At 37.7% G+C, this 21,070-nt stretch overlaps 1 protein-coding gene across 1 annotated transcript; it reads left to right on the top strand.

Moving 5' to 3' along the window:
- LOC117410498 (tyrosine-protein kinase SRK2-like) lies at positions 1-20,580 on the top strand. The gene is made up of 8 exons (XM_034017088.3): positions 1-784; positions 10,318-10,439; positions 12,569-12,732; positions 12,973-13,141; positions 13,765-13,923; positions 18,385-18,566; positions 18,919-19,084; positions 19,522-20,580. The coding sequence occupies exons 1-8, from the start codon at positions 402-404 to the stop codon at positions 19,737-19,739; spliced, it is 1,563 nt and encodes a 520-aa protein (XP_033872979.3). The 5' UTR covers positions 1-401; the 3' UTR covers positions 19,740-20,580.
- Positions 20,581-21,070: the final 490 nt, after the last annotated feature.

Raw genomic sequence — 21,070 nt, 5'->3', positions numbered from 1 at the left:
AAACGCCCCCAGCAACCTGGCCCTACACAGGTTCTTACTCAAAAAGCTCTGACAAAAACAAAATTACCAGGAAATTCATATCCATAGTTGGAACCAGGAAACCATTCAGCTTATTTTTGAATGTCAAGTACTGTTCAACAAGGCGTGTTCTTGGTAATACTGTTTGATTTACACAGCGTACTTTCAGTTATGAAGTTTCTGTTTTTCAGAAAATCGCGTTCACAGGTGACAAGGCAATGGACGGAGCAAAGTCAGTAGCAGATCCTAAAAACAGAGGTTACACTGGATCATTGTGAAAATGGACGCAATTGTTAGATTCGTGTACAAGTTTTTTCTATACTTTTAGCCTTTTATTTTATTTTATGTGTATCGCATAGGGGCCAGTTTCACAGTAAGTAACCATGGGTAATGTTAATTTGAAACAAACATGCCCCTGTTTGCTGAACCGCTGCCCTTGCCTATTTAGATTAACGAGATACGAAGAAACTGAAGTTGACAGCAATACGCGTGGAATATCAAATCCTGCGTTAGTTAATACCATAGCGACAAAAGCTTTGCCACCCTTACCCCCACCAGACCTAAGCCGCTGCTTTGTAGCCCTGTTTGACTACAAGGCTAGGACCGAGGAAGACTTGAGTTTCAACGAAGGGGACAAGCTAGAAGTGTTGAACTCCAGTACTGGAAACTGGTGGCTGGCCAGGGCACTGAAGGAGACGTCTGGGAAGAAAGAAGGATATATTCCTGCCAATTACGTTGCACCCATTGAAAGCATCGAATCTGCACCGTAAGTACAGTATGGCGTTTCAATTTACTGTAAGATACCTGTATGTTTAATATGTTAAAGTAAGCTTTCATTAGGTCAGATGCTTTTTAATTGTTGAAGATTCTTATTATGTAATAGGCTTATAATGCTACTGTTTATGAACAGACTTGCTGTATAATATTTTATTTACATTACATTAAAAAAATCATTGAAATATGTGATTTTTTAAAAGAATATTAATTCAGTTTTTTCAAGACTTTTATCACCGATCTTATTTACCATATAATCACTGTTACGCTCAATCAACCTTATACATTTTCAAGTTTTCAATTACACCTGTCAGCAATCTGATTCCAGTTTTGTGGGTGGAATGGTCTCCTTTTTGCCTTAACTTGTCTTATGTTCTTATGCTTAACCTGTCAATTTACCTCTGTGCAGATTAAAAAAAAATAAAAATAAAATAAAAATAGAATCAGGAAATACATCTAATTGAGCTAAGTGATAATACTGAGAACCACTCATCCAACTGAGATCAAACTGGCTACATAATGGGCTGCCTGTACCCCACACTTGCATTTGTACATTGAGAAGTATCCAGTTGTGATGGAGCATTCCAATGACATTCTTTAGCACAGGTTATTGAGAATGTAGAAGGTGAGGATCTGCTTTGCCATGATAGCTCTAGTTTTGTATTTGCTGACTGGGCTTGGGAGGAATGTCACCCTCATGCTTGTTGTATTGCTTCCAGCCAGTGCAGCAGCCCAATCCCGTGCACTTATGTGCCTCTTGCTCATGGTGAATGGTTCCATAGATAACACAATCTGGTTATGGGGAGAATTCAATCAACAAACAGTGCTCCTTTATGACTTTGTCAGTACCTCTCTTTATAGTGCCTCCAGGCATACAGTATGAAGTCATGTCTCCAACGCAACCATGTGATTGTTGTACTTTGTGATTTGTTTTTCCTTGTTCTATAAAAATCATTTGTGGAATTTTATTAGTATCCTTGAGTCTCCATGTCTGTTTTAAATTATTATTATTATTATTATTATTATTATTATTATTATTAACACATCCTTAGCTAACCAGGAAATAAATTCTCTTTTTAGTTTAGTCATGGTTGTTACCTGCTTCTTCAGCAGCATAGGTCATTCATAACAATAAGATAGATGGCAGCCATGGAAACAGGATTATCCTTTGTATTCTTATTTGTGTGTCACCAGGGGTATACAGTAAAATCTGTTGAGGATTGAAAACCAAGAGTTTGTTTATTTATTTATTTATTTATTGCTAGCACTGGTTAATTGCACCTAATTTTCTTGTGTTAAATAAATATTGTACATTTTCTTGTTTTTTTCTGTTTTCCACAGTAATTTGGGCTCCACTGTAAGTATTTGTTTCTCAAATATGTGTACCTGGAAGCAACATTGTAGTGTTTTTAATCTCTAGTGTCATACTTGAAAAAACTGGAAAACATGAATTATGATAAGCCAGCTTCCCTTCCTCTAGCCAACACTTAAAAAAAAATTAAAAAAAACCTTGAGTTGCGGTGTGGCTATTCATAAGCCCCCTGGTAGCCTCTTCATAGCCGTGTGTTGTGTTATTTATGTTGTGTTATGTATGTCCTTGTTGGAGTTCACAGGAAGTATGGCATACATTTTTAAAAAGTGCACAGAGCCAAATAATTCACAGCGTATGATGTTATCCATTGATTATAGTGTTTCTTTATGCAGGAAATATGTTATCCTATTTCACTCCAGTATGTTTTATTTTTTTTTTTTTTTTTATATGCCCCTGGGGTTGCTTTTTTTTGTTCAATGTAATGCATTGATTATGATACAAAAAAATGCAAAGTACATTCAGCATTGCTGTTGATATATAATCACAATAATAATTCCATATCAGTGATTACTAGAAAACCAGAATCAATGGTGTGTAATCTCTGTGAATATTATTCCTTAAGGAAGCCTCCCTGTAAAGGGAGCGTCTATGAGTTTGCTGCCACCACTGCAGTTAGCAACTTATTTCCAATGTCATGGATTCAATGGCCAAATCTAACGGCACCCTCACTTTGACCTGTGACCCAAGAAGGCTGCAGTATTGTGGCCATGAGACCTGTTGCTTTCTGGATGATAAAGACCTAACACTTTAAGATATTGGCTTCATATCTCAGCTATTGGTTAGACAGCTATATACAGTGATTCTCTCAGTAATGTTTGATAGTAAGGCACATTTTCATGAAAGGGTTAGGGAATTTTAACCCTCTCCCTGCCAAACTAGAACAAAACAAAGAAAGACACACATGATTGGACATAGGACTCCTTACCGTCACAAACAATATATCATATTTGCCCTTAGAATAAAACAAGTACCATACAGTTACTTGTATATAATGTTTTATAATTTAATATAGACATAGCTGCCTTTATGGAAATTTCAAACAGCCTTGGTAGAGAAGCCTGTGTGATTGACACGCAGAGCGACCAATAGAAATGAAGTATTTTCATGATTACTATGTAGTACAGGCCTTAGTGAGCCTGCCTAACAAATTTAACCAATTATTATTATTATTATTATTATTATTTATTTCTTAGCAGACGCCCTTATCCAGGGCGACTTACAATCGCAAGCAAATACAAATACATTCAAGTGTTACAATATAAGTCATACAATAAGAACAAGAAATACAATAATTCTCAAGTGTGACAAACCACAATTCAATAATACAGCAGATAATAGTGAAAGTTACATCAGGATATGATTAAGTAGTGATAGTTACATCAGGATATGATTAAGTACAAAATACTACAGATTAAACACTTGGGAGATTGCAATATTCTGAGGTACAGGATTAAATGCAGTAAAATAGGGGGCAGATAAGAGCAAAATAAAGCATATTTAAATGAAGGGTGATAGTGTCCCAGGATACAACAGAGGAGTTCTACAGGTGCTGTTTGAAGAGGTGAGTCTTAAGGAGGCGCCGGAATGTGGTCAGGGACTGGGCAGTCCTGACATCTGTAGGAAGGTCGTTCCACCACTGCGGAGCAAGGGTGGAGAAGGAGCGGGCTCGGGAGGCAGGGGAGCGTAGCGGAGGTAGAGCCAGTCTTCTAGTGCAGGCGGAGCGGAGAGGTCGAGTGGGGGTGTAGGGAGAGATGAGGGTCTGGAGGTAGCTGGGTGCAGTCTGATCAAGGCATCTGTAGGCTAGTACAAGAGTCTTGAACTGGATGCGAGCGGTGATCGGGAGCCAGTGGAGCGAGCGGAGTAGTGGAGTAGCGTGGGCGAAGCGAGGTAGAGAGAACACCAGGCGAGCAGCAGAGTTCTGGATGAGCTGGAGCGGACGGGTGGCGGACGCAGGGAGGCCAGCCAGGAGGGAGTTGCAGTAGTCTAGGCGGGAGAGTACCAGGGCCTGGACCAGGAGCTGGGTAGCATAGTTGGTGAGGAAGGGTCGGATTCTTCGGATGTTGCTCAGGAAGAATCTGCAAGTGCGTGCCAGAGTGGAGATGTGCTGGGAATAAGAGAGGCAGGGGTCCAGGGTGACTCCAAGGTTTTTAGCTGAGGAAGAGGGAGAGAGTGTGGTAGATTCCAGAGGAACAGAGATAGAGAGATCAGAGGAGGGGGAGGAGGAGGGAAAGAAAAGGAGGTCAGATTTAGAGACTCCTCAGAGGCAAAGACAAAACAGATTTTAAAATGCTTTAAATATCTTTTAATAAAAAAATACATATATACACGGTATGTATACAAATAAAAGCAATGTTTGTGCATCTGAGTAAAACCAACTTTAAACCTCCTGCTTCAAATACATAACTAGTTAAGCAAATAAGTACAAATAAAAATGCAAATGTCAACCTTATTCCAGTTGGAACATCTATTAATTTTATATTCAGGGTGAGTTGTGGTTCCAGTAGTTAGGAGTCGGGTTGGCAGAATTTGCATGCCACACTATATTGCATGCAAAATGCATGCAGGGGCTTACTTTGAAGTGCAAAAGCAAATGGAGGATTTAATTGTCCTTAGTAGTTCTCTCATAAAATGTGCTTTTGACTTGGTATTTGTATCAGTATATTACCACCAGCATGGTTTTAGGAAAGGGAGATCGTGTCTAACTGAACTGCTTGATTTTTTTTAAGGATGCAACATGGATAATGGTTTATTTAGATTTCCAGAAAGCTTTTGACAAAGTCCTGCATAAAAGATTAATTCTCAAACTGAACGCAGTAGGGATTCAAGGAAGTGCATGCACATGGATTAGGGAGTGGTTACCATGTAGAAAACAGAAAGTACTGATTAGAGGAGAAACCTCAAAATGGAGCGAGGTAACCAGTGGTGTCCTCTGCTATTCCTAATCTACATTAATGATTTAGATTCTGGTATAGTAAGCAAACTTGTTAAATTTGCAGACGACACAAAAATAGGAGGAGTGGCAAACACCACTGCAGCAGCAAAGGTCATTCAAAATGATCTAGACAGCATTCAGAACTGGGCAGACACATGGCAAATGACATTTAATACAGTCAGCACTCACATATCCGACAGTATAAAATGTTGACTTCAGTGACGGTTAAATGCGTGTGACGCATATCTGATTATTTCATTTTGGCCCGTTCCAACCCTTGTATTTTTTTGTGTTCCCTGAAAAAATAATATCAAAAATACATATCTGAAAGGACTGTGTTTTAAAATTAGTAGGCTTCCATTTAGATGTACTGTATAGGTTTTATTGGTATAGGGTACTATATTTTTAACAGAAGTGTGTGGTCCAGTGGTTAAAGGAGGTCACTGGTTCAAATCCCACCTCAGCCACTGACTCATTGTGTGACCCTGAGCAAGTCACTTAACCTCCTTGTGCTCCGTCTTTCGGGTGAGACATAGTTGTAAGTGACTCTACAGCTGATGCATAGTTCACACACCGTAGTCTCTGTAAGACGCCTTGGATAAAAGCGTCTGCTAAATAAACAAATAATAATAATTCAGAACAATATGATTCTGAAAATATCCCTTGCCAAAACTAGAGACAACACATTAACTGTAATACAGTATATACTTTTAAATCCGGTAACACTGAAGAGATGGGCTTTGTATCAGAAAACTGGTGACGGTTTTCTGAGTCGGAAATCGCATGTGATGGGTAGGTGCATTAATTTGTTACATATATGGGGATTGATTTTATTCTTAATACAAGGGCGGTAAAACACGACTGATGTGTATCTGGGTAACGGATATCCGAGTGCTGACCTTATAGAAAAGTGTAAGGTACAGCACGCAGGCAATAAACATGGCCATTATAAATACCATATGGGGGATACTGAAATTGAAGAAGGAATCTATGGAAAAGATCTAGGAGTTTATGTTGACTCAGAAATGTCTTCATCTAGACAATGTGGGGAAGCTATAAAAAAAGGCTAACAAAATGCTTGGATATAAAGTGTTGAATTTAAATCAAGGGAAGTAATGTTAAAACTTTACAATGCATTTGTAAGACCTCATCTAGAAAATATTGTGTTCAGCTCTGGTCACCTTTCTACAAAAAGGATATTGCTGCTCTAGAAAGAGTGCAAAGAAGAGCGACCAGAATTATTCTTCGTTTAAAAGGCATGCGATATGCAGACAGGCTAAAATAATTGAATCTGTTCAGTCTTGAACAAAGACTACAGGCAATCTCATTCAAGCATCCAAAATCCTAAAAGGTATAGACAATGTCGACCCAGGGGACGTTTTCGACCTGAAAAAAGAAACAAGGACCAGGGGTCACAAATGGAGATTAGATAAAGGGGCATTCAGAACAGAAAACAGGAGGCACTTTTTACACAGAGAATTGTGAGGGTCTGGAACCAACTCCTCAGTAATGTTGTTGAAGCTGACACCCTGGGATCCTTCACTAAGCTGCTTGATGAGATTCTGGGATCAATAAGCTACTAACAACCAAACGAGCAAGATGGGCCGAATGGCCTCCTCCCGTTTGTAAACTTTCTTATGTTCTTATATCAGATTACTGTAATTTATTGTCAACTAGTAGAAAAATAAAGATTAAAGGTTGGATTATGTTTCCTTTAAAAATCAAGTTCTAAAAATCACATCTATTTTTTTTTAGTTGCTTTTTAACTTGATGTGTGCATACTATAAATGTTATAGAAGGCATTAGACACTTGAGTAGATGTACTAAGATTCTAATCGCCACCAAATAAAATATGTGTTTCTATCAAAAAGCATTTCATAATCAAACAGTAGCCCCTCGCTAAATCGGACATGTTTGTCTGACATAAGGAGGTGTCAGGTTTAAAAACAATACAATAACATTGCACACACATACTGTACATCTATAGTGCTCAATGTATTTTAAATGTATAAATTATTGCGCTGAAATAACACTAATGTGTTTTGGTAGGCTACACATTACATTATGAAAAAATATATAAATCTGTACAGTACACCTATACAGTATACAGTACAGTAGTGAAATCTAATTAATACCTAGCACACTTTCGTTTTACTTTAGCCTGCTGTAGGCTACCGGTAACACAAAATAAACCATGCTGCTGCATTGTACACATTGATGTACAATGCGAATAAAAGATTATTTTAAATTAAAACTAAATGATTTTAGTGTTTTTTTTTTTGTTTTTTTTTAACCCTATACACTCCAAGCAATTTTTGCCTGTTTTAGCCACATTGTCTTTTCCCTGTAAAAGACACATTTCTGTATATCCTAGAAGCACGATCTTTATAGAAAAATTTAAAGTACAAAATTCTTTAATATATTATGAAGTTAAGTGGAATAATAATGCTTCAGAGACCCTCACAGATGAGAAAATGTAAAAAATAAAAACACATTTACATAAATTAACACTTTTTGGGGTTATAAACCATGAGAACATGTATAAAGCAGGCTCCTGACAATTTGAAATGCAAGTCCAATATGTTGGGAAGTTGCATACAAAACTTTAGCCCAATAGAACAAAAAATGACCAAAATATAAGTGTGCAAATATTGTTTGTGATTTTTGGATTTTTAACCAAAAGTGTCTTTTAGAACATAAGTAACAAAATAAATAACAAGAAATAAATAACTATATACATTGTAACACAAATATCTATTTTCTGTGTCATCTAGAAAAACAATTCCTGTCAACAACTATGCACAGAGGCACATTGCACGTTTTACACATCCAAGGTGTTTTGACTCACTTCAGTTTGACTGAAATAAGCACAGCGCTGTCTCCCTTGTGTTGCCTTTGACTCTGAAGAAGCCTCACTTACCTCTGCAATTGGCTCTGGCAAGTGTTGCGTATTATAAGTAGAAACCAATGCTGTTGATTGGAAGGGATGCAGTTCACCTGCCAGTTCAAAAGTCAAGGCTTTCTGAAACAGCTTTTGGGTATCTGGCTGTGGATCTGGAGTATGACGAGGTGTAAAACTTGGCTGAGTTGGAGCTGTATCATTTTCTTCCTTATCTCTCCCCCTGCTTGTCTCTCCCCCTGCTGTGATGCTGGTGCTGGTGAGTCTGGAGCCTGTGACGTCGGCACATTCCTCTGTGGCACATTCACATAGGCATGGTCCAGGTCCCATGTGGGATCTCTATAATTATACAAGTAAAATAATAACTACTTATACTTATTATAAGTATTTAGTTATACAAGTAAAATAATAATAACTTATTACAAATAATGTGGTGATGTAACAGATATAGTTTGCTAAATTCTATCCCGGGATTTACCAATAGTGATCCAGAAATGTTGGCATAATCATTATTTACTTTGGCAAATAAGTGCTAAATAATAATAACAGAACTAGAAAAATATCATATAGCATATTAAAAATAATGTACTTACGATTTCAATGATGCATCAGTCCCCTGAAAGATCGCCTCGTCTTCGTCAGATGACAATACATTGTCAGAATTATCACTTTCTGAAAGCATTTCTGAGACTTGTTCTTTCGTGAATCGCTGTCCTGAAGGGCCAGCTTTTGTTTTCATGTTTTTTTTCTGAGCCATGTTCTCACAACAGACAGCAAGTTTTCCACAAATTATCTGTGGTCTTTACGCACTCACTCTCCTGAATGCTGAGATTCGGAAGCTTGCGTTTTCCTTATTTGGGCACCTATGAGGTCACAACTAGGCTTGATGAGTAGATTGAAGCCTCATCTTTCAAACAAGACTGAGGTTCCTACGATGAGCTATCCAGCAGACCAAAATGAGTAGGGCGGAGATACTGTAAAACAAGAACATTTCGCAAGCAAGAAATGTTTGCTAATTTTGCATATATTAACAATCTGCAAAATTAATGTGCCATGAAATATATTATTCATACATGTGCGCACAAATTTATTGCATCAAAAATTGACCTTGAAGGCCAATATCAAAATTAAGTTAATTAAATGTCAGAGTAAGGGCAGCAAAGTCCTTTTGGCGTACAGAAAAGAAAATATATATATTCTGAGAAGGAGCTGAGAGTCCTTACAGCTGAGGTCACTTAACATGAAATTGAGTTGTTTGGAAAAGCCTCAGCCAAATGATACGTATTGGCCTGCCCTTTTTAGCATGACACCCAGAAATTTGCCTAGCAAAAGGTGGATTGGGCTATCCCTCCAGACTTTCCAACTGTGGTCTGAAAGGAACCAGAGGCTAAGTAGTGCAGAGAGCACAGCACTTTCACATGTGTAGGGATAGCGATCCCTAGATTGACGCGGGGGTCTAGCTCATCCCTCAATTCAACTATTAGGTCTAACCTGCGGACTGAGACAATAATGCTTTCGCACCGCATCCTCCGGCATCCCAAACAAAGTGACCCTAGGATTGAATATGCAGTGTGGTCTTCGTCTTGCCCTTCTCCTCCAAACATGTTCCTACCTCTCCTTAACAAGAGCCAAGTGTCGCCTTATCAGGAAGTGCACCACAGCAGCCACCCTGAAGCCAATGACAGGTCTCTGCAGGTGTGTGCTTTTTTACAGCTCTAAGTTACTCGCTTCTACAATGGTTTGCACCTTGTAAGAAGAAGTGTAAGGTTTTTGGAGGGTCAGCAATTGCTGAAGAACAAGGCAAAATCTTTACATCACATTATAATGTTTGTGTCTGCTTAGTATCCAGATCCCGCCCAATTCCATGCACTTGAATGCATTTATCCACCCCATAGTGTGTTAACTTACAATCTGTTGGTCAACTAAACATCAATTAAACCGTGGTGCCTAACTGAGTTTGGTAAGTGATATCACAGTTAAACCATTGGAAAGGGAATGAGATAGATGAAAAACATCTTTCATTTTGAATCTAAAATTCATTCCAGATTAAATTGTACAAATACTGTATACACAATACATTTGTTTCCAGTTTTTCAATACAGATCTGTGAGGCTTCATGCTTAATTGGGTCACAGTATATCAGAAAAATAATATGATGGGCATTCAGCTTGTTTGCCTACCTTGGATATCTCCGCCCCACTTAGTCAGGCAGCGTTTCAGCTGTTCAAAACCACTCTGGATTAGTTTAGAATATATACTGTTATATGTGTGATGTGAAATTTTAAACAGAGGTTTTTTTTTTTTTTTAATATTCCTTTTTAGATGGTTCTTTGGAGGAATAAAACGAGCTGATGCAGAAAAAGTGCTCCTGTCGCCAGGAAATGAAACTGGCGCTTTCCTTATCCGAGAGAGTGAAACTCAAAAAGGAGACTACTCACTATCAAGTAACCAATTTTTCTGTATATTAACCGACTGTGGACGTGTGTCTTATGTAAGCGATAAGACCCGAAAGAGAGGGTGGTATTGGGCAATATCGCACTACCCAAGGGCGTAATGAGACCCAATGTTTCCCAATACCGCCCTCCCTGGAGGGTCTTGTTGCACTTAGAAAATGGGCAACTGTTACAAAAATGAGACAGAAACAAGTTTTGTGGTTCAAAATTTGAACAAAGTCTTTTTTGTATTATTATTTTTAATCCTGATGAGTAGGTGGCTTAGTGATATACTGGTACTTTTTATTTCCTGGTCATCTATTGAAAGTTAATATACCCTCCTGCCAAGGGTACTAGCCAATGAGATACCAGGAAATAAAAAAAGCCAATTTTCTAATAAAAAATTACACAGCCCTCCACTGCCTTTAATGTCAAACAACAATACAGTACTTAGAGAAGAACTTCTCTAATTCTGATAATAAAGGACATTCTTTAATGTTTGTGATGGTATAGTGTGATAATCTGTGGTTGTCTGTGTCCATCCGTAAGTCATACATTTTTACATATAGAGAAGCGTTTATTGACTTGTGTTGTAATTTGGTTTGGACATCTTTAGCTCAAGTTATAGAGATTATCAGAGTCTGGGGGTACAGTATATGGAGGCATATGTCTGTCTAAACCTTTTGAAATGCACACAGTGGTTGTAGGTCACAGTGATGTATTTTTTCCAAGTTACAGATGCCTCTAATTTGTATTTACAGCTGTGAATGGGGATACATGTACAGTAACTGACATGCATGTTCAGGACAGCAGCATGGGTGACTTCTCTTTGCTTATTGTAGGCTTTTTAATGGGTGAAGCATGGAACAGCCATTTTCAGACAAAGTAATATGATGGTTTAAAAAGCCCAGAGACTACGTGCAAGATAATTAACTTTGAACTTTGAAATGCTGTTGTTCATGTGTTTTAGAAAACATTCAGTGCTTCCTGTAGATTCAGTAACAAAAAGGTTCGGGCTCATCTGCTTTTATAAACACTGTAAACATTAAGCTGCTAGGAGCTTATATTGTATTTTTTAACACAAGCTTGCACACATTTTAAACTATTTTTTAAATGCGTATGCAGCTTTAGTAGTCCCACACAAGCATATTCTGAATTAGAAACTAGAAATAAGATCCATGTCGACACAAACAAATAAGTCAGTTTATAGTATGTGCGGCTGGGAATGAAAAACATGCAGTATAAATCAACAAAATATTGCCAAAGAGCAAAAGTGAAAATGGGATGGCTTTTATAATCATAATGTTAAATGCAAGTGGTTGGTCTAAGTAGTCTTCCTGAAATACCAATACAAGTGTTAAAACAATTCCTTCTAGGTCTGTATAATCTGTAGAAAGTGTATACATGTGCACATCAAGATATTGAAACTGGCAATAGTGTAATTACATTTTTTATTTTATTTTTGTTGCCAGTTACTTATGTAGTGTTTTGTTAGACACTTTCTGCACAAGAAGCATTTACTAAAAAAAAAAATCACAGTGAGCAGATCATCTAAAAAAAAAAAATTCTCTCTGTTAGCTCCATCTTGTGTCCAAAATGCAAAATAACACTTACAGGGCCAAGCACCATGTTAGCTATGTTATGTGTTGTATTGAACAGCAATGTGTTCTTCAACCTACTGATTAGTCAAACGTATTGAGATTGGATATAAAGTCTTGTATAGTACCACTAAATTTGCTTCAGGTTATATGCTGTATCATTTAGCTATGTCAACAAAACACCACCGGCAGCCTAATACATGTTTAATCACTAGAAGCAACAATGTTGCCATGCCCTCACAACACTATGCACCGTTGTGCTGAGTGATTTGGATCATAGGTGATACAAATATGTACAGTAGGCTATATTTGACATGTATTAAATGCATTGCCACTTTGTCCTTGTTTCATGGACATTTTAAAGATGAAATCGAAATAAGAATATGCACATTTAAAAATACAGTACAAACCCTGTAGCGCATGGTACTGTATACATCTGTCATGTTGTAATTTTCTAAAGCATTGTTTACATTGCAGTTTTCCTAAAGCAGTGAATGTAATTGTGTTTTTTTTTCATTGCCTTATTTTCTCTTGTGTTTGCAGTTTTGGATAATTCCATTGTGAAGCACTACAAAATACGAAAGCGGGATGCCGGGGGTTACTTTGTATCTAACAGAAAACCATTTACCACAATAAGGGAGCTTGTAGAGCACTACTCGAACACTGTGGATGGCCTTTGTGTGAAGCTTGGATCACCATGCAGGAAGGTATGAATGGCTCAGTTCAAGCTTGGCTCACCATGCAGGAAGGTATGAATGGCTCAGTTCTGCATTGAAAGACGCTGAACTTCTCACACGCCAGACATTTACATCTGCACAGTGGCTTTTCAGAAAAAAAACTAATGTGCATAACAGAAATAGCAAATGGACATAAAAGACATAACCTGTACGTTTTGTGCGTGTACATTTTCTATTTATCTGGGTTTGTTCCTTTTGTTAATTCTGTAGCTGGAGATTCCTCAGACCCACGGTTTGTCCTACAACACAGTAGACCATTGGGAAATCGAACGTTCTTCTGTGAAACTACTCACGAAATTGGGAGCTGGTCAGTTTGGGGACGTGCATGAAGGACTATGGAATGAGACTACACCTGTTGCAGTGAAAACACTGAAGCCAGGTAAATATGCTTTATGTCATATGGCAGACAGTACACATACTGTACAGTCTTCATTTTAATATTGCACCCTCAAGGACAAACAGGTTTTGCAGATATTATGTGATCTGTATACAATGATCGTTTGCATACCACAGATCCCTTTAATGTTAGCTTGGGGTTTGTTTTTTTAAATGTTAAATACAGTTGAACCCATGGTTACTAATAACTAGCAAATCAGGTTAATTAAAGTACTCAAAAGTATCCCTAAGGCATTCATTACTATTTTTTTTAACAGTCTTTATTCCTTTTGCAAAACAAATGAGGCTAACTGCATGTTAGTGTAAAGACTGATAAACACCTTCAGCCTCATTATAATTAGGCTTGCTACTTTTTGATATTAATCGGTAATGCTTGTTAAAAGTCGATTTCCCCAAAAATATGAGTTTAACTGAAATAAATTTATATACGATAAACGTCGGTAAAACCACTCTCTATTTTTTATTTTCTTACCAAAAATAATCATTTAGAAATCATCTCTAGTGCCTCCAGACCTGCGTGCTGAATCCTGAGTGGTTTCTCAATGGATAACTATTCTCTTTAATAACAATAGCTGGTTTTCTTTCCTCCTTTCCCCTTATTTTTAGGGACTATGGACCCCAAGGACTTCCTTAGAGAGGCACAGATAATGAAGAAGCTGATACACCCCAAGCTTATCCAGCTGTACGCTGTTTGCACTTTACAGGAACCAATTTACATCATCACCGAGCTGATGAAAAACGGAAGCCTACACGAATACCTACAGAGTAAGCAGACACCACTTACTATGATCTCAGATTGTGAGTAGTAGAAAGGGAAACAGCAAGAAAAACACAGTGGTTGATGGTTTGAATAATTCATCTGTGGTTTTTTTTCACCTTGTGTATCAATGAAAACATTTTCATATTTTGGCTGAGATTTTCATATATTTTTTTCATAAATCGAAATACGCCAAAATCTCATTGTAAACCCTTCTTAAAAGTGTATCGCAATATAAGCCTAGCAAATCTGGCATAGTGAAAGCATAGATAAGCATGGTAAAGTGTATCAAAAACATGGTAACTATGGTAAATGCATAGTACAACCATGGAAAAAGCATGTGAAAATTACCATGGTAAACATTTTTTAAAGGAGCATTGTAATGCATTGCTTTCTTTGTCTTTAATTGACCTTCAAATGCTCACCATTTCCAGTGTGCATGGTTTCATGTTTACACAACCCTAGAGAACAACCTTGAAAAACTATTAGAGGTTTATGCCCATATGTTGAACGTGGAAAGAAATTAAGGCAAAATCAAGAGGAATTTTCAGTAGAAAAGTTGGCGTGTTTGATGGAGGATTCAGTGTTCAATGATTCAATAATGTATTCCTGTAAATAACAGGGGTGTAAATTAGTTCATATAAGCACAAGAAAACAGCACTCAAACGAGCTAGGTTAAAGTCAAGCTTTTAAAAAGCAAAAAAGGTAGAAGGTTTGGAATATCAAAGGAAGGGATATCATGAGAATAATAATATGCAGGAGCGAACCCTCTGTCTTATTTATGCTTATAATGCATTGAACTGATTGATACTGTATGTAACACGCTATTATACAAGGTATATTGTGGTTTTGGGGTTGCAAAGCAGCACTGGAAGATTCAGAATAAAGTTTTAAATTATATATACATTTAAAAAATAATAATGTTATACAACAGTCTCTGCATATAGGAACACCTCCTATGAGAACAACCTTGTGGTAAAACTGACTTTTCCCATTGTAAATGATCCTCCTAAAGGAACAGGAACATCGCTTAAAAGAACACTTTTGTGGCACCGGCGATAGCGATTTGTTCACAACTGATACAGTACTGTTTTATAATCTGATAACTCATCATCATCAAACTTAAATTCAAATGTCTTTTCAAAAATGATTTATTGCAAGAGTGTCTTGATCTTTCCAGAACCGCCGGTATTTATCATTGCCTCGTTTTGTATTCTGATTTCCACGAGTGCACCTCATCGCTACAAAATGGCATGTATACAATGCCGAAACGCGCCGCTGTGCCTCTTACTACAAAAAGTTGGAAATTGTTCCAGCTCTTGAAAAAAACCAGACACATGTCGGCAAGCAATTTCCCGTTGATGCACGTGCGTCATGACAAGTAATACATATTTATTTGTTTATTGATTCATATTGTGTCTGGTGGTCAACTCCGTCTTAGAGAATAGTTCGGCTAAGAGAACACTTCTCTTGCTTCCCGAAAGGTGTTCTCTTAGCCGGAGACTACTGTCATTCTAAAACTGACTTTTCACAAAATTGTATTTTACTACATGTCTGCCTTGCTTTGTGAGCCAAATAGACATGTTCCTGCTACTACTGGTAGCAGCACAAGGTTCCACATTATATCTTCAAGTTCAGTGGCTTAGTGACATCTGTGGCTCAGGTTTGGTGGGTGAAGGGATTGACTTGACAAAGGGAATGGAGGTTGACTATCTGATCAATAAGTAGATTACAGTGGTCATGGGGCAACAGAATTTTGTTTTCCAAATTTGGAACAACAACAAAAAATATATCAAATGTGAACCATGAACCTTGGGGCTCAGATATATTATACTATATATGCATGAAATGCAAGAGTTAATACCATTGCAAGGGTGCTGTAAAAAGAATAATAGCTGCACTTCCCTCCTGGAGCACCACTATTCAGTGTTTCACTTGCAGTATATTATAGCTTGGCTTGTCAGAGTGATGGTGATTCTTGTGAGCAGCTCTGTGAAATGGATGTGTGTGTCCTTGAGATACCCATATCAGATCATCTATATTTTACAGGTTGACCTCACACTGTGACAGAGGGAAAAAGCATTTGAAATACGTCCATTTCACTGACATTTTTCTGGGCTATCCACAAAATATCTGCTGTAGCAAGATATTGAGTATGGTCCCCATGGTCAACCAGGACAATACTGATTTAACTATAGACATGTGCACATGCAATAGAGAGATATGTGGCTATTCCTCAGTAATCACTTCTGATTTTGTTAGGTTTTCTCCAGAATAGCCAGGTTCTTATGACTTGCTTCTTGTCTATTCAGGGTGTGGTTTCAGTCGCTTTTGTCTGTTGCTATGATCACACATACTGGTACAGAGATACAGTATGTCGAATGCAATTTCAGTTCAAGCTTTCCACATACAGGTGGTTGAATTTCAGGTTCTGTTCAAAACAAGAGTTTAGCTGAGGGAACACAAAGCCACTTTGTGGCTTGGAACTTGGTTTCAGAAGACTACATTTCAGGCCACTGCATGGCACACCAGGGGAGACTTGGAGTTTGATACAGCAAAGTTGTCTCAAACTAGATCTCTAGCTCCTGTTCCATAAAAAGTGGTTTTGTGTTCCCTTAGCTTAAGGCACTTGTTCTTTAAAATACTTAACAGAAGGTTAGACATGTTTGGTCTTAAATCACTGCTCAAGTAAGAAAATGAAAATAAGTTTTGGTAGCATCCAGCCAATTAGGAACATCTTGCAATAATGTTAGTTTCCCAGGTACACAATACATTAACGAGGTAGTTGACCCCTACGAAAAATGGAAACATCTGTGAACAACTGTGTAGCGGCCCGGCTCGTGTATAAAGATAATACATCTCAAAATAAAAGAAATGTGTTTTATGGAAAATTAACTTGCAGTTCTTGTGGAGGGTGTTTGGAATATGAGTGTGTGTGACAACACGGAGCGAACCTGCAGTCAGAACCACATTTAAAAACATTGTGTCTTGTCATAAGTAAGGCTGCACGGAAATCGTGAAATTAGCCCAATACCGCAATTTTTACAATATTCTTAAGAAATAAAAATACATTTTCATAATTATTTGTATTTCATACAAAAAAAAAAAAAATCACATTAACAAAACTGTACAGCTCTGCTGTGTGCCTGCGTGTACTGTTTGCCATGCACATTGTGCTGTGCAGTGATTATGCCATGTCACTATATGCACTCTAGGCTGGAAATTAAAATACTACACACTGTAAACAAGAAAATGGATGTCTCTAAAAAGGCTAAAAAGCAGTCACCCTGGGACAGTGTCGCTCCGGCTCCAGCGGTATGCTTCATTTCGTTGGCTTAATCCACTCACGCTCACTACAAAGTCTCGTCCTGACGTTTTCTTGCTGCTCTCTGTGCTTGCGTTTCCCTTTCCTGCACTCTCTTTTTTCTTGTTTCCTCTCTGTGTCTCACTTTCCTCTCTTTTTTCCTTGCTTTTTCTGGCTTTCTCGCTTTCATCTGATAAACCTGCTAGCTTTTTAAGCTATGCGGGCAGGCAGACACTCATTAGTCTCAGGTGTCGGTCTTTAATCAATTTCAGATGCTGGGGTGTGATTTAATAAAAGTCAAAACACGCAAATTATATATAACAAAACACCACAAATAATTCAAAATGAAACCTATAACCAAATCAAACGTAAAATAAACTTGCAAATATTTTAAAGTGCAATAGTATACAATTAAATAAATAATAGAAACATGCCCAAAAATAAACAATTCACTACTAAAAGTGCAGCAGTACGAAAAGTACTTAAAAAGGCACTTTGGAAATAAATATTGTACCTGGCTGCTCTGTGACACTGTGTGCTATTTTAAGAAGAAACAAAAGGCTGACATGCAGCACCGGGCAGTAAGCGATTGCTGTTATCTACAAAGATTAGTTTACACTGCTGTGTGTTACTCTGACCCTACCTGACCCACTGATTAGATTACAGTTCATTTCTCAATTGCTGCTTTGCCAGCGCTGTCAAATTCTGTGGATCATTGTTCATCCTCTGCAGCTGTGTGGGAAGAAATAGTTCATACCAAATGGATACCCATAAAGTATATAATTACAACAAGGGAGCAGTACTGTAATGTGCTCAAGCTAAACCTTTTGATGAGGGCAGTAGCACTCATTTAAGGAGAAATTATTTCCATTCATCTTGTGTGCATTGAAATCCCAGTTGCTCCATGGGGTTAGTAGAGCTTTTAAATAGCAGCAATCTACACTGTGCTCAGAAGAAAAACTGTGTATGAAGTGCAACAAAAAACATTTAATTGTGCATTATTGCGAAAAGGGTATTAGACTCTGGAAGCACTGTTTTAAATACAGGTTTCTTACAAATACAATGGTATAAGATGTAAGGTCATTTGAAATATTTAATTTCAAGCCAGTTTCGTGTATAACGGATGTATGTTTAAACTGCAGTGCCCTGCTGTGTTTTTCCACAGAGGATGGAGGGAAGCAGCTCCGTATTCCTGACCAGGTAGAACAGGCTGCTCAAGTGGCTGCAGGAATGGCTTACCTGGAGTCCCAGAACTATATCCACAGGGATTTGGCTGCCAGAAACGTACTGGTTGGTGAAAATAACATCTGCAAAGTAGCTGACTTTGGACTTGCCAGAGTATTCATGGTAATAGTAGAAGTCATTTTGTTAATATTTTCTTCAGGACTGTTGTCGTACTGTATTTTCACATGTCGGAAACTTTTAATGTGAAGAATGATGGTAAAATATTAATATGTTTATGGAATTTAGGAGTGTGAAAAGGATTGTTATATCCGTTATTGGTTGACTTTTAAAGCAAAATCACACAAAACTTTCCACCAATGCAAACTGCTGCATCTCCATTTAAAGCCTACTGTTGTCTATTGTGAAACCTGTAATGGAGTTGAATGATATGTTTGGTTCATTCTACTTTATGTAAGTTGGATGCATCAAAATGTAACACAACTGCTTTATTAATGTCTTATGTTCTGTCATTTAGGCAGAGAATGAAGGTGTGTACGAGGCCCAAATAGGAACTAAATTCCCTGTGAAATGGACGGCACCTGAAGCAATCAATTTAAACAAATTTTCCATCAAATCCGATGTGTGGTCCTTTGGAATCCTGCTGTATGAAATAGTGACCTTTGCAAAGATGCCTTATGCTGGTGAGTTTTTTACAAGGCATCGTGCTTGACTTGTGATTAGTTTGACATATTATCTGTAACTTGATAACTGATTGGCACAGAACATACACAGGAAATCATCAAGACTAAAACCATTTTCAAGTTTCCTGTCATTTCACTGTAGATCGCTCAGTTTTCACTGACTTTGGTGAAGCTCAATTATCCTGCCACCATCTTATATGCACACATGGACAAAGTTTTATGAAAATGACAAAAAAAATGTATCTATAGGGATTACAAAAATAATCGAGTAACATTTAATCACATTTAAAGATATCCCGTAATCCTCCAAGAGTTGTGAGATGTGTTCATTTTAAACCCACCTGACAAAGGTTCAGTTTTATAACCGCTAGCTGAAATGTTGGTTTGGTTGTGCATGGTCTAATAGTAATGCTGGTGTTGTATGTCTTATTTTAAAGGCTTGACAAACTACCAGGTGATCCAGGAGCTGGCCAAGGGGTACAGGATGCCCTCCCCTGCCGGCTGCCCTCCGCAGCTTTACGAGATCATGACTGAGTGCTGGAAAGATGATGCGAATGAGCGGCCCACATTTGAAACGCTGCAGTGGAAACTTGAGGACTATTTCGATTTAGATGTCACATCCTACCACGATGCTGCTACTTACTATGGAAAATAACTTCAGGAATTGTATAACCTCCATGTAAATTCACTTAGAAAAAGTCAACCATTGTAATTTTGACCTTAGTAAATTTGCACTGTAATTTATGCAATGTACTGCTCTTTTGTACTGCTGATTTTACCATGGCACTGTATAACAGTCATTTTTTTACACAGTTGTTTATTTGGGGTTACTCCTAGTCTAGGATTTAGTTTGTAATATAAATTGCTATAAATACTAGCTGTTTGTATCCACTGACCAGAATGGGAAACATGACATAAATGTCATTAAGCACAGGACACTGTTGAAGCAACTAGTTTTATATCACATTTTTAATCAGTTTTCACCAATTTGCTTAAAAGAGTTTTTGCTTGAACTCACACAGGTAAAATGCTGGAAAAGGTCCACTGAAAAATTGCATTATGTTTAATGAGTTTTAAGGTACTAGATTTTAATATTGGAAAGAAAGGGTCACAATACATGTATAAATGTATTTGCCACATTTTCTAAATGCAATGCTGAATTCCATTTAATCAACTTTTAAAGTTGACATTTTAGACTGTGACATTTGCCGGTGAGCATTTTGTGATTTGTAGTAAATATTTGTATTCATGCTAATTTAGATGTCACTATTGTATTACACTATACACCTTTGTACTGATTTATGTTCATTAATCTATTACTGTTTAACAGTAGACTGATTCACCTGCAGACAGGCTGGGCCTACTCTAAGATTTATACCTCAAACCAACCTCATTCATCTGCTTGTTTGGATGACTAAAACCTAGTTGAATTCTAATAAGACTGAAATTATTTTGGTAGGCACTAGGAAAACTTCAAAATACATCACTATCCCTGATTTGTGGTCATGTCATTTTTGTGTCCACTTCAGCCAGGAATCTGGGAGTAATCTTAGATTCTTGGTTTTGAGTCTCATGTTTCATCGGTGGTTAAATCTTCTTTCTACCACTTACAAAACATTGCTAGAGTTCGTGCTTACCTTTTACAGAAGGATGCTGAGATTTTGATCAATGCTTTAGTAACATCGCGTATTGATTACTGCAATGCATTGTTGATTGGGCTGCCTTCTCACCTGGTGAACCGGTTACAACTGGTCCAAAATGCAGCTGCACGAATACTGACTGGTACAAAAAGGACTGAGCATATTACACCTATTTTGGATTTTTGCACTGGCTGCTGGTTAAGTTTCATATTACATTTAAAATCTTACTCTTGACTTGTAAGGCTGTTCGGGGAATAGGGCCTACATATTTGTCTGAATTGCTGCATCCCTATATCCCTAGACTTAAACTACACTCTTCAAGTCTGAAGTTGCAGACCATTCCCTT

This window comes from Acipenser ruthenus, chromosome 6, assembly GCF_902713425.1.
Source record: "Acipenser ruthenus chromosome 6, fAciRut3.2 maternal haplotype, whole genome shotgun sequence".
NCBI lineage: Eukaryota > Metazoa > Chordata > Actinopteri > Acipenseriformes > Acipenseridae > Acipenser > Acipenser ruthenus.
Note: the sequence above shows the minus strand (reverse complement) of the source record. Positions and strands in the feature narration are given on the sequence as shown.

Excerpts from the sequence above, each read along its gene's own strand:
- LOC117410498 (XM_034017088.3), top strand. The coding sequence starts at position 402 with ATGGGTAATGTTAATTTGAAACAAACATGCCCCTGTTTGCTGAACCGC. Across the intron at positions 785-10,317 it reads GAAAGCATCGAATCTGCACC|ATGGTTCTTTGGAGGAATAA; the intron begins GTAAGTACAGTA and ends ATTCCTTTTTAG. Across the intron at positions 13,924-18,384 it reads CCTACACGAATACCTACAGA|AGGATGGAGGGAAGCAGCTC; the intron begins GTAAGCAGACAC and ends GTTTTTCCACAG.